This window comes from Saccostrea cucullata, unplaced genomic scaffold (genome assembly GCF_032062105.1).
Source record: "Saccostrea cucullata isolate Sc308-1 unplaced genomic scaffold, CSIRO_AGI_Scuc_v1 ctg8816, whole genome shotgun sequence".
Lineage (NCBI taxonomy): Eukaryota > Metazoa > Mollusca > Bivalvia > Ostreida > Ostreidae > Saccostrea > Saccostrea cuccullata.
The window spans coordinates 1-12,102 of NW_026926181.1; the positions used below are offsets into that span (position 1 = coordinate 1).

Below are 12,102 nucleotides of genomic sequence, written 5' to 3' on the forward strand. Positions count from 1 at the left end.
AACAACAAACAATATTTCATATTTTCAGTGCAGCCACATTCAACTTTTCTCCTCTTATTCTAGAGCTTCACTTTTTATCCCTATAAAAGAAAAGAAAATATTGAATTTATAGACAAATGTTTTAAAGGAATTTGAACTTGAGAGTTGTCCTATTTTCCTAAATCGTACTGATCTCTGAAACTTTCAATTCCAAAAAGTACTATTATCTTTATTTCTGAATTATCTAAATATTTCTTACATTATATCAAAATCACATATGGGCATCCAAGGACCAAGGTACATGATTATTATTATGTATTTATTTACAACATTTTTTTATTTGGAATTTACCTAAACTAGTTAGTTTTTGTAGCGTGCTAAGAAAGCCAGGTGAAATTCCTTGAAGCGCTCCAGAGCTGATGTCATCTCCTCTATTTTAGGAAGTATAGTGATCCTAAAATGGTAAGTTCCCTCCTTCTCTCCAAACCCACTCCCCGGCACCACACAGATTCCAGTGGTTTCTAGAAGCTGGAAGCAGTAGAAGGCATCAGGGGTCTGGTTTCTTTTCTTGGCTTCTTCTATAGCAGATGGAGGTAGAAAGATTCTGGGAAATGCATACATAGCTCCTTGGACTTCATTGCATTTAATGCCCTCTATAGAGTTAAACAGACTAGTGACCATACTTGCTTTTTTCTTCAGGAGGGCCAGGACATTGTCTTTTTCTTGTTTGAATTTTTCATAGGAAGGGTCTCCTGATTTTGGAGGATTTGTGATGCAGTCCATGACGATTTGTCCTATAATTGGTGGGCATAGTTTGGCTGATATGGACTTCATGAGGCACGCCTTGACATCAGGGAGTAAATTGACCACTTCTGCATACCCTCCCCTAGCACCGCACTCCCCCATGAACCCTTTAGATGCAGACATGAAAGAGGCCAGCTCCATTGTATTGTACTCAGGGCCCATTTCTGACAGGACTTTCTTAAAGGAGAAAAACTGGCAGCCTTCTCCCCATATATTATGTTGGTATACCTCGTCAGCCAGTATCATAAGTTTCTCCTGCTTTGCGAACTTGATAACATCTTCAATGTTTTGTCTGGTAAGAACTTGTCCAGTGGGATTTCCAGGATTAATGACACAAATAGCTCGGGGGACACAGTTTGATTTAGCTTCATTAATGGCTCTTTTTAACTCCTTTACATCAAGCCCCCAATGATTCTCTTCATCCATGTAATAAGGGATTGGATAGGCATTAAATTCTGTGAGGGTTGCTGAGTACAGGGGGTACTGAGGGACAGGAATCAAGATACCAGCTCTCTCCTTCCCCAATTTCCCAGTCATTAGCATGGCTAGAATTGTCTTTATTCCGTCACTAGCTCCTGTACACAACATGACATCTTCCGGTTTGCTAGGAATTCCATCTCTATCAGATATGTATTTAGCAATATCCTCTCTTATTACATCTATACCTGGACTGGCCGAATAGGACCCAACACTGCCCCCTTTACAGCCCCCTAACAATCGCTTGGCCCTTTCTTTGACATCGTCAGGAAATCCGCAAGTGTCCATCATATCCGGATAGGCACACAGTGACAAAACCTGACGGATGAAGGTAATGGGTGTCTGGCCTGTAGCATGACAGTCACCAATGTTGGCCTTCATCACGGATGTGAAAGGTTTGTTGGCACCTTTGGCTAGGTCCTTTTCTAACTCAGTAGCCCTAGCTACTATGGGGCCTCTGACTGCATATTCCATGTCCCTTATATTGGGATTCACAGCATCCATGGTGAGAACTTTATCTGCCATCTTTTTTTGTTCTTGTAGATTTGGTGGCTGGCTGCTGATAGCCTTTTGTGTTTTGGTTATGCAATGTGTCACGTCTCAGGGTCAAACAGTTGCTTAACCAGCTGCTTGCATAAATCTACAAGATAATAAATAACAGTTAGATCTTTAAAAACAACACACTTTTCCGTTTCATATGTACAAAAACTGAAACATCAACGTGTTGTTATTGTTGATTAATTACAAACCGGCCGAAAAACAAAAATCCTAAGTTAGAAAAAGCAGGACTGACACTAAATGGCAGGAGGCAGTTCGGGAAGTTATTTTAAACCACGACAAGTAAACGTTTGAAACAGGGAAAATGGGGAGTAAGGAGGAAAACGTTTGATAAACACAGAAAAAATACTTGCATCATGCATACGTATTTTATTCCACCATATTAATGATTTATGTAAAAATGCCCTATGTTGCTATATTTTTTCATTATTTGTTTTTAAAAGTTTTATTTGTTATTTTTTTAGCAAAGATATATCAGAGATTATTTACAATCAATAATTATTGATAAAACTAGTAAAAGGGGGAAAAACGAAATATTTAGCGTACAAGTTATGCAGTACCGAATAGGCCCATGAAAGAGGTGAAAGGTAAACATTTCATTTTTATCGAATTATCAACGGATAACGATAAAATCAACCATATAATCGGACTTAAAAGAAATTATGAAGTAAAAAACATATCAATTAATACTAGATTTAAAGAACATGGCAATTTTTCGTATTTCTCTGCCCAAGCAGAGATGTGTACGGACAGTCACTCAGTCAGGTAGTTTCTCACCGAGAATCTCAGGTCCAGCATCATCTCTTCATTAAGTTTTGTAGCTTCAAATATCTACATATATTTATTAAACTATTCAGAATAGCCTGATTAAGCTAAATACGAAGTTTTTCATGAAAACGTTTTCTGTTAGAAGTAAACAAAAAAGTCACAAGTATTCGTACTATGGGCTATCAATTATACAACCCAAATCATAGATGTTTCTGCATAACTGTGTGGTCACTCTTTTGGATCTTTGATTTCAAAGTCAATTTGATGATTGATTTTTACATGCATTGTTTTCACTGAATAATTCAGAAGAGTTCAAAGTTGAATAATATGTTTTACGGTGTGACCGTTGGGGCAAGTGCAGTTGTACCATCAAAAACACTCTAAAACTTTATCAGCCACTTCAAACCACAGGTACTTGTGGACAGGACCCTCCCCCCCCCCCCCCCCGATATTCAACCCCGGGGCTTATTGGACATTTTTTTTCAAAAATTATATTTATTACACTTATTCATTATGTGTACAATATGAAAAAAATCGTCAAAACCCCAAAACAATCGCTCTACAAAAAAAATACCCCACTATACATTATAAGGGAGAAAGGTATGCCACTGCGGTTTGAAATTTCCCTAAGTGAAAGCAACGGAAGTGCATAGAGAATGTATGATAAAACCTGAGAGAGAGTAATTCGTCCAAAACTCTCGGACGTTATCATAATAAGTAAAACATTCTCTATCACTTCCGTTGCGATTACCTATGGAAATTTCAACGTTCTGACTCGAAAACTGTTTAAGGAGATAATCAGATATTGTGGGATTCTTACGAGATGCAGAGTTAATCCGATAGCATGCACTAAGACAGAAATATATGTAGAGACGATGTGAATCGACATTTTAGGTTGAAATAAAATAAATACATGTTTTTAAACCCAGAAAGACCAGTGGGGGTACAACGTAAACAAACCGGAGAGGCATACCTTTCTCCCTTAAAATGTATAGTGGGGTATTATTTTGTAGAGCGATTGTTTTGGGGTTTTGACGATTTTTTCATATTGTACACATGATGAATAAGTGTAATAATTAAAAGATAATTTTTGAATAAAATTGTCCAACAAGCCCCGGGGTTGAATTTCGGGGGGGGGGGGATCCTGTCCATAAGTACCTGTGCTTCAAACATCAAGCTGCACGAGACATCTCGACTAGATGTGACGTCACACGACATCACGGAGCTCGTTGGAGCTTACGGAGACAGCGGAGCATCTGTTTGAAACTATATACCTATAGTGCAATTTTGGTTGAAAAACATTGTAAAGTTATTATTTGTTTCTTTGAAAGATTTCTACAAACTGATAGCCTTTTATGCTTTATGTTATTATTTATTTATTTATTTGCGCAAAGGACATTGGGTAGTGCAGGAATTCTGGGAATGTTTCACAGAGAAATTTGGCTGACGTATGTATAGATTTCAATCCGAATTTCCTCTGTTCTCACACGTTAGTCTCTTGAGCTCGCTTTGCAAGTGTCGCTTCGCGATGCTAGCTGCGCTCGCTATAATCACTGCACTGACATGACCATAGATAGAATGTTCTATCGTTAAAATGATAAATGTCATACACACCCGGTTTAACGATAGAATTCGTTCCGTGTATTCTCAATGTAACAAAATAAACACAGGCGATAACTTGTACTCAGTGCATTTACTACAAACAATCCCGAGAGTTCCGAATGGAAAAATGGCATGTAAATTTGAAGCAAGAAAAAACGTTAAGAAAATAAGTTGAATTTGCCTCTTTTTATGGATTTTTTGGGGGGATGAAAGGCATTTAAAAATCTCAGAAAGGTTTGTTACAATTAATTTGGAAGTTATTTTCAGTGCAGATTCTTTTGTATTCTTCAAAATCGTTTTGGAGCCATTCTGCAATTTTTTGCTACATTGCGAGTGTATGGGAGGTATTCTAACTGTTGTGAGGGATTGTCCTGAGACACAGTTAGATTATTCTAACTAACATGACCAAAACATTTGAGGAAAAAGTTTGATAAAACAGCCGTATCAAGCTATTCCAAATAGCTTAATAAAGCTAAATAGCTAAATAAAGCTTTATACCTTAATCAAGAGATTGTTCATGACCTGTTTCTAACTCAGTAACTGTCTTGTCTTGGGATAAGCCCACAAAACATGTCTGTAAGACAATATCATTTCAGACAGAAAGTTCTGCCTCTGCAGCAGATAACCCTTAAAATTACCAAGGTACATTTATTTTTTGAGAGAATTTGTGCTGCCAAAGTTATTCAGTTTATTCTTGTTTCTCTCAGGAGCTAGGTTAGGAGAATGGCAATCTCCATCATTGAATTCTCAGTTTTTGCAGCATATATATAGTTCTAAACCTTAATCTACGAAGGGAGAGAATTTGTGTTGATCAAGTTTTTCTTTTTTCTCTAAGGAGAATGGCGGCCTCCATCATTGATGACTGGCAGTCCTGCAGGAACATACAGTACTGTAATAAATACATGTGGACCAATCAGATTGCGTGTGACATAGAGTTCCTGGTGGGAGAGAACAAGGAGAGGGTAGCGGCTCACAAGTACGTTCTAGTCAGCAGGAGTTGTGTTTTCTTCTCCATGTTCTGTGGACCCCTTGCTGAAACACAAAGGGAAATAACTTTACCTGATATCGAGCCTCCTGTTTTTAATGCACTGCTAGAGTAAGTGTCTGTACATGCAAATATCAATACATGTATTGACTTAATTTTACATAAACTTTATTTTTTTAGTCCATATAAGGCTTCATAGTAGTTGATCAATCAATGTGAACAAAGTGTGGACTCTGGTATATATGATGAAAAAAAGTTTTAAAAATTGAAAATCAAATTCATGACTAATGTGGAGAAATCCTTTAAATGTGCTGATGAATTCTTTTCCATTTTGTATGAATTTATTCTCTGTGTTACAGGTTCCTCTACACTGACTCTGTAGACCTACAGCCAGATATTGTTCTGCCATTGCTGTATGCTGCCAAGAAGTATTCCATCCAGGCTCTGGTGAAACAGTGCATTCAGTATCTTGAACTGGATCAAACCACAGAGAACATCTGTGCTATTCTTGAACAATCACATTTGTATGATGAACATGAACTTCAGAGGAAATGCATGAGCTACATCTGTCGTCACACTAAAGAGGTATTACATTCAGAAGATTTTCTGAACCTCTCCTCCAAATGTCTTGAAGTTATTTTATCCAGTGATGAATTACAGATTGATGAGAAATCAGTTCTAGATGCTGCCCTGAAGTGGGCACTTGCTCAATGTGAGGTGAAAGGTTTGGACATCAATGCAGAGAACCAAAGGAAGGTTCTGGGGGACATTATCTATCTGGTTAGGTTCCCTTTACTTGGGGATCAATATTTCACTGAGGTTGTTGCAGATATGGACATTCTCACTGATGCCGAAAAAGTGGAACTCTTCAAGTTCTTCTTCAAGAAGGAGAGAAGTAAAAAGTGTAAGTTCAGTGCAATAAACAGATACTCTGGACTGGATTCTCCTTCCTCCATGACGACATCTTTCCACTCGGATGTAAACGACAGTCGGCCCATCCAAACCTGTATCCGGTATCAGACGGTTTACGAGGACGGTTCGTGGTACTGTGGTGGTGAACCAGATGCCATTTCCTTCACCTGCAATGAGAAGATCTCCCTGCATGGTATTCTTGTCTATGGATCCTATATTGGTGAAGGAGTGTACGATGTGACCTGCTCCATTTACGATACAATGGAAATAGAAAAGGTCACCAGAAAAACCAGGTTAAAAACCAGCGAGAGCCAGCACACATATCCAATCCTCTTAGAGACGCCCATAGATATTGGACCAGGAAAGAAGCACTCGTTAGTGGTGAAACTGATTAGCTCTGACGGGCTGGACACTTATCAAGGGAAGAACGGGCTCAGCACGGTCACCTGTTCAGGTGTGCGCTTCAGCTTCAGTAAATCTAAGTTCAGTCGCAATGGCACCGACGTGAAGATTGGACAGATTCCTGGCATCTTGTTTACCACCACCAAGGACTTCTCAGACGAATATGACTCCACATAATTATTTTGTACACTGTTCAGGAATTCTTTGTACTAGTAACCAAACTGCAAATTGTATAAATGTCATACATGTACTATACAATCTTAATCAGCATAATCAGAAATTATTTAATAGTAGACTATACATTAATAATCTATGTGAAAATTGCTTAAATTATAAGTACAAATGTAGTAAATTATACACTTGTATTTACTTTTTATGCCCTTTACTATACATTGCATTTACTGAAAACAGTTTTGTATTTGTGTACTTCAGTAAAATAATACATGTCCTTTTATTGAACAGATATTATTTGCATAACCTGAAAATTATACAATTGTATATAAATTCTATTCACTGCACTGCACTGTTTTACTAGAAAATTTTTGTATAAATAGGACATTCTACATTACTTTTATGTATCTTTTCTCATCTGTTTACCTTGCTTCTATTTATGTGTAGTAAAACAAACTTTGCATTGGAATTGTTTGGCTGGAGTTTTATGTTAATAAAAACATGGTTGTGTCATTCCTCATATTCCTTTGATCACAAAATACATATAAAACATATTAAATTGTCTGTACACTGTACAGTGTACTGTACATGAAATACATGAACCATAATGCACTAGTAATTATGTACTACCTGCATGGTATTATTTTTTTTAATGATTGTCATTGAGAAGATGTTAATTGGTATATATTTCCAGTTACCATGAATAATTACATATAATTTTCTAACATGTAATGTAAGGAAACAAAACAATTCCTCATCAAAATTTATTTCAAACTTTTTAAATTCAAATGCATTGTCAAGTGGTTTTAAACATTTTTTTATTTCATACACAGTTAATTAGCTTCAATGTTGATAAAAGTGTTAATTAAGAGATGGTATGATCAGATAGTGTCTTCCAAATATGTTTTAGAAATACTATGCAGATCAAGTCTCCTTATCAGTTCAATTCTTCTAGTCATACACACAGAGAAAGAGATAGAGAGAGATAGAGATTTAAGCCCGCTTCTAGTCTCAGATATTGTTGTATCGAAAAAAATCATGTTTTTTTCCAAGCCTCTTTACTTACTCCTCACTAAGATATTGAAAATAGTGATGGAAAAAGTTCAAGAGTACTGTGCAACTATATATTCAAAAAGTTGTGTGAATCAGATGTGGATATTAAGATATTCTAAAGAACTTAGGAAATTAGAAATCACAAGACTATTTTCAAAAATCAACAGCTTAAAAACTTACGACTTTTCAACTTAATACACAACAATTCCCCACTACAAATTAAAATCCAGGCTTTTTGATATCATTGACTGCTGCTTCTTCAACAAAAATGAAACTCGTCATTGGTCATTTGCAAAATTATTTTGTTTAAACAGATTCTGATTGCAAACATAAGTACTCTGAAGTTGATATCAAGATGGTGCTTGAGTTTCTGATTGACAATATCTATGTGGTTTTTGGAGCTCAGGTATTCCAACAATCTATTGGAATTCCCATGGGTACAAATTGCGCTCCGTTATTGGCAGACTTATTTTTATATTCATATGAGGCAGAATTTATGCAAAATCTTATGAGTGAAAAGAAGAAAACACTTGCTGTGGCCTTCAACTCGACATTGAGATATATCGACGACGTATTGTCCATTAAGAATGGTAATTTTCATTCCTTCGTTGATATGATCTATCCTGGTGAGCTTGAGATAACAGATACCACGGAGTCCGACATTTCTGTTTCATACCTGGATATTTTACTTGAAAAAGACACTAATAGTTTGATTGATTGATTGATTGTATGTTGTTTAACGTGCCTCTCGAGAATATTTCACTCATATGGAAACTCCACCACTTGTCGATGGAGAGCTAAAAATTTTGTCCTATACTCGGCACTCGGGGCCATTGAGCAGTTAGGGATCTTTTTCGTGCCAGCACCTACTGGGACACGGGACCTCGGTTTATACGGTCTCATCCGAAGTACCGGTCCCACAGTGGGATTCGATCCTGCGACGTAAGGATTGACTCCTTACTTCGCGAATCTAGAGCAGGCGCTCTAACCACTGCGCCACGTGGGCGACGACACTAATAGTAATTTAAAAAACAAGCCATATGATAAACATAATGCCTTTAACTTTTCTATCGTCAACTTCCCTTACCTATGCAGCAATATATCTTCATCACCTGCATACGGGGAATATATATCTCATTTGATTCGCTACCCAAAAGCATGCTCTACGTATAAACAATTTCTAAAACGAGGTAAATTATTGACAAGCAAGTTGATGAGACAAAAATATAAGCAGTCTCGTTTTAAGTCATCATTTCGGAAGTTCTATGGTCATATAGGGACCTTGTCAGCAAAAACAATCTATCAGTGAGTCAAATGCTGACTGACATTTTTCATACCAATTGTTAGTCCATTATTTATACACTAAATTGACGACGGATTTTTTCCGTTATTTCCTGATCCTGACAACGAGCACACGGCGGGTGTGACCGGTCGATAGGGGATGCTCACTCCTCCATGGCACCTGATCCCACCTCTGATGTTTCGGGTGTCCCTGTTTGCTCTGCCTTTATTTTGTATTGTTTTATGGATTTGAGATGTAATACTATTCGTTATCTCGACATCGCCTTTTATTTTCCTTCATCAGGTTCACACGGTTCCTGTCCAATGTTGGTAAATTAAACTTTATCTTTTACATCACAATCATCACGATACGTTTTCATACGTAGGCCCTTTTGTATACATGTAATATTGTTAATAATATTGTCAGGTTTAGAAAAACATTCAGAAGTACAGTAGACAAAGAACATAATATGAATTTTCTTTGAAAGCTTGGCTTCTTATCTATATCAGAAATAGAGTATTAGTAAAGCCGGCATTGCATCTCCTTTAATTAAATCTAAGCTAGGATTCTTCTCTGGTTTCTGACAAGATGAAACATTCATAGTGTATTTGCTTATATGTCTTAGGTGAAAGGGATTGAAAAGACCAATTTTTTCTATCCTCATCACAATTGTACAACTTAAAATAGAAAATGTAAACTGCGTTTGAAAACTAGCAGGGACTATATTTTTGGTGGATTGGTGGCGTATGAAAATATCCTCTTTTCTGTCTATCAAAATTATAATAGAACAATTGATTTAGTTATAATTAGTTATAATAATGCACAATCAAAGACTTGAAGAAATTTTTCAATGTAAGTTGAATTTATAATAAGAGACTAATTTTACAAAACATATCAAATAAATATGATTTCAAACAAGCTAGAAGTATGTTAGCTTTAAAACGCAGATTTGAGCCAAAAATCCATAAAAAGTATCATTGCTCTATTATTAAACGATCAAAACTTTTCGCTTTTGTATCATTTAGTACATTTATAAGACTACTTTTTATATGTAAAAAAATAAGAAAAAGTTAAATATAGAGAGCATATGAAAAAAAGTAATATATCCTTAAAAATTAAGAAAAACAGAGAAAATTTGGACTAGCCAATATCCATTTTTGTTAAATTATTTATGTAAATTTTGTAATATCATATATAATATCTTTTTATGCAAAAAGAACAATCTATAAACTTTTGAAATAGAAGTAGGCTTCACATGATTGGCAACAGTAATTGTTTATTTTTAATGTCAAGAAAAAAGATAATGACCTTGACCTGACCGTGCCTCTAATATAAAACGGTCAAATTTAATCTCCCTGGTACCATCACTTAGTGATATTGTCTTCTTGATTCTGTAAAAATTGCATTAAATTTTAAATACAAGAAATATGAGAAGAATCCTATCTTAATTGGCGTTCAGATTTTAGAACGCAGTTCGCAGTTCGCTATTCGCAATTCAAAAGTGAACTGCGTTCTAGAACGCAGTTCGCAATTCAAAATTAAAACATACGCTGTGTGGTCTGAAATTTTGGGGGTGGGGTACTAGGGGCCAGATACCACTTCTATGAAAAAATGGTGATGGTACCATCTCTTGTTTCCGAGATATGGTCTTCTAGTTTTAAGCCCTACTATATAATACTATACGAATAAACATCGGGTTCGGGGACATCGAAGTCCCCTACCCTGGGGTCTGAAATTTTGGGGGTGGGGTACTAGGGGCCAGATACCACTTCTATGAAAAAATGGTGATGGTACCATCTCTTGTTTCCGAGATATGGTCTTCTAGTTTTAAGCCCTACTATATAATACTATACGAATAAACATCGGGTTCGGGGACATCGAAGTCCCCTACCCTGGGGTCTGAAATTTTGGGGGTGGGGTACTAGGGGCCAGATACCACTTCTATGAAAAAATGATGATGGTACCATCTCTTGTTTCCGAGATATGGTCTTCTAGTTTTAAGTCCTACTATATAATACTATACGAATAAACATCGGGTTCGGGGACATCGAAGTCCCCTACCCTGGGGTCTGAAATTTTGGGGGTGGGGTACTAGGGGCCAGATACCACTTCTATGAAAAATGGTGATGGTACCATCTCTTGTTTCCGAGATATGGACTTCTAGTTTTTAGCCCTACTATATAATACTATACGAATAAACATCGGGCTTGGGGACATCGAAGTCCCCTACCCTGGGGTCTAAAATTTTGGGGGTGGGGTACTAGGGACCAGATACCACTTCTATGAAAAAATGGTGATGGTACCATCTCTTGTTTCCGAGATATGGTCTTCTAGTTTTAAGCCCTACTATATAATACTATACGAATAAACATCGGGTTCGGGGACATCGAAGTCCCCTACCCTGGGGTCTGAAATTTTGGGGGTGGGGTACTAGGGGCCAGATACCACTTCTTTGAAAAAATGGTGATGGTACCATCTCTTGTTTCCGAAATATGGTCTTCTAGTTTTTAGCCCTACTATATAATACTATACGAATAAACATCGGGTTCGGGGACATCGAAGTCCCGTATCCTGGGGTCTGAAATTTTGGGGGTGGGGTACTAGGGACCAGATACCACTTCTATGAAAAAATGGTGATGGTACCATCTCTTGTTTCCGAAATATGGTCTTCTAGTTTTTAGCCCTACTATATAATACTATACGAATAAACATCGGGTTCGGGGACATCGAAGTCCCGTATCCTGGGGTCTGAAATTTTGGGGGTGGGGTACTAGGGACCAGATACCACTTCTATGAAAAAATGGTGATGGTACCTTCTCTTGTTTCCGAGATATGGTCTTCTAGTTTTTAGCCCTACTATATAATACTATACGAATAAACATCGGGCTCGGGGACATCGAAGTCCCGTACCCCGGGGTCTGAGATTTTGTGGGTGGGGTACTAGGGGTCAGTTACCACTTCTGTGAAAAAATGGTGATGGTACCATCTCTTGTTTCCGAGATATGGTCTTCAAGTATTTAGCCCTACTATATAATACTATACGAATAAACATCGGGCTCGATATTTTGAATACATGTTTTTCATTCCTAAAAATAGCAGGAAAACCCAT

At 37.1% G+C, this 12,102-nt stretch overlaps 2 protein-coding genes across 3 annotated transcripts; one reads left to right on the forward strand and one right to left on the reverse strand.

Moving 5' to 3' along the window:
- Window positions 1–6: 6 nt before the first annotated feature.
- LOC134271007 (alanine aminotransferase 2-like) lies at window positions 7–2,123 on the reverse strand. 2 transcript variants are annotated; one of them, XM_062753274.1, is made up of 3 exons: window positions 2,010–2,123; window positions 331–1,900; window positions 7–80 (listed from the first exon to the last, which is right to left on the reverse strand). In XM_062753274.1, the coding sequence occupies exon 2, from the start codon at window positions 1,783–1,785 to the stop codon at window positions 340–342; it is 1,446 nt and encodes a 481-aa protein (XP_062609258.1). In that variant the 5' UTR covers window positions 1,786–1,900; window positions 2,010–2,123; the 3' UTR covers window positions 7–80; window positions 331–339. The 2 variants fall into 2 exon arrangements, with proteins under 2 accessions (XP_062609258.1, XP_062609260.1); XM_062753276.1 differs by lacking the exon at window positions 7–80 and having other exon boundaries at window positions 330–1,900.
- Window positions 2,124–2,386: 263 nt separating this feature from the next.
- On the forward strand, window positions 2,387–6,988 carry LOC134271006 (BTB/POZ domain-containing protein 6-like). Its single transcript, XM_062753273.1, has 3 exons — window positions 2,387–2,405; window positions 5,024–5,284; window positions 5,533–6,988. The coding sequence occupies exons 2-3, from the start codon at window positions 5,028–5,030 to the stop codon at window positions 6,662–6,664; spliced, it is 1,389 nt and encodes a 462-aa protein (XP_062609257.1). The 5' UTR covers window positions 2,387–2,405; window positions 5,024–5,027; the 3' UTR covers window positions 6,665–6,988.
- Window positions 6,989–12,102: the final 5,114 nt, after the last annotated feature.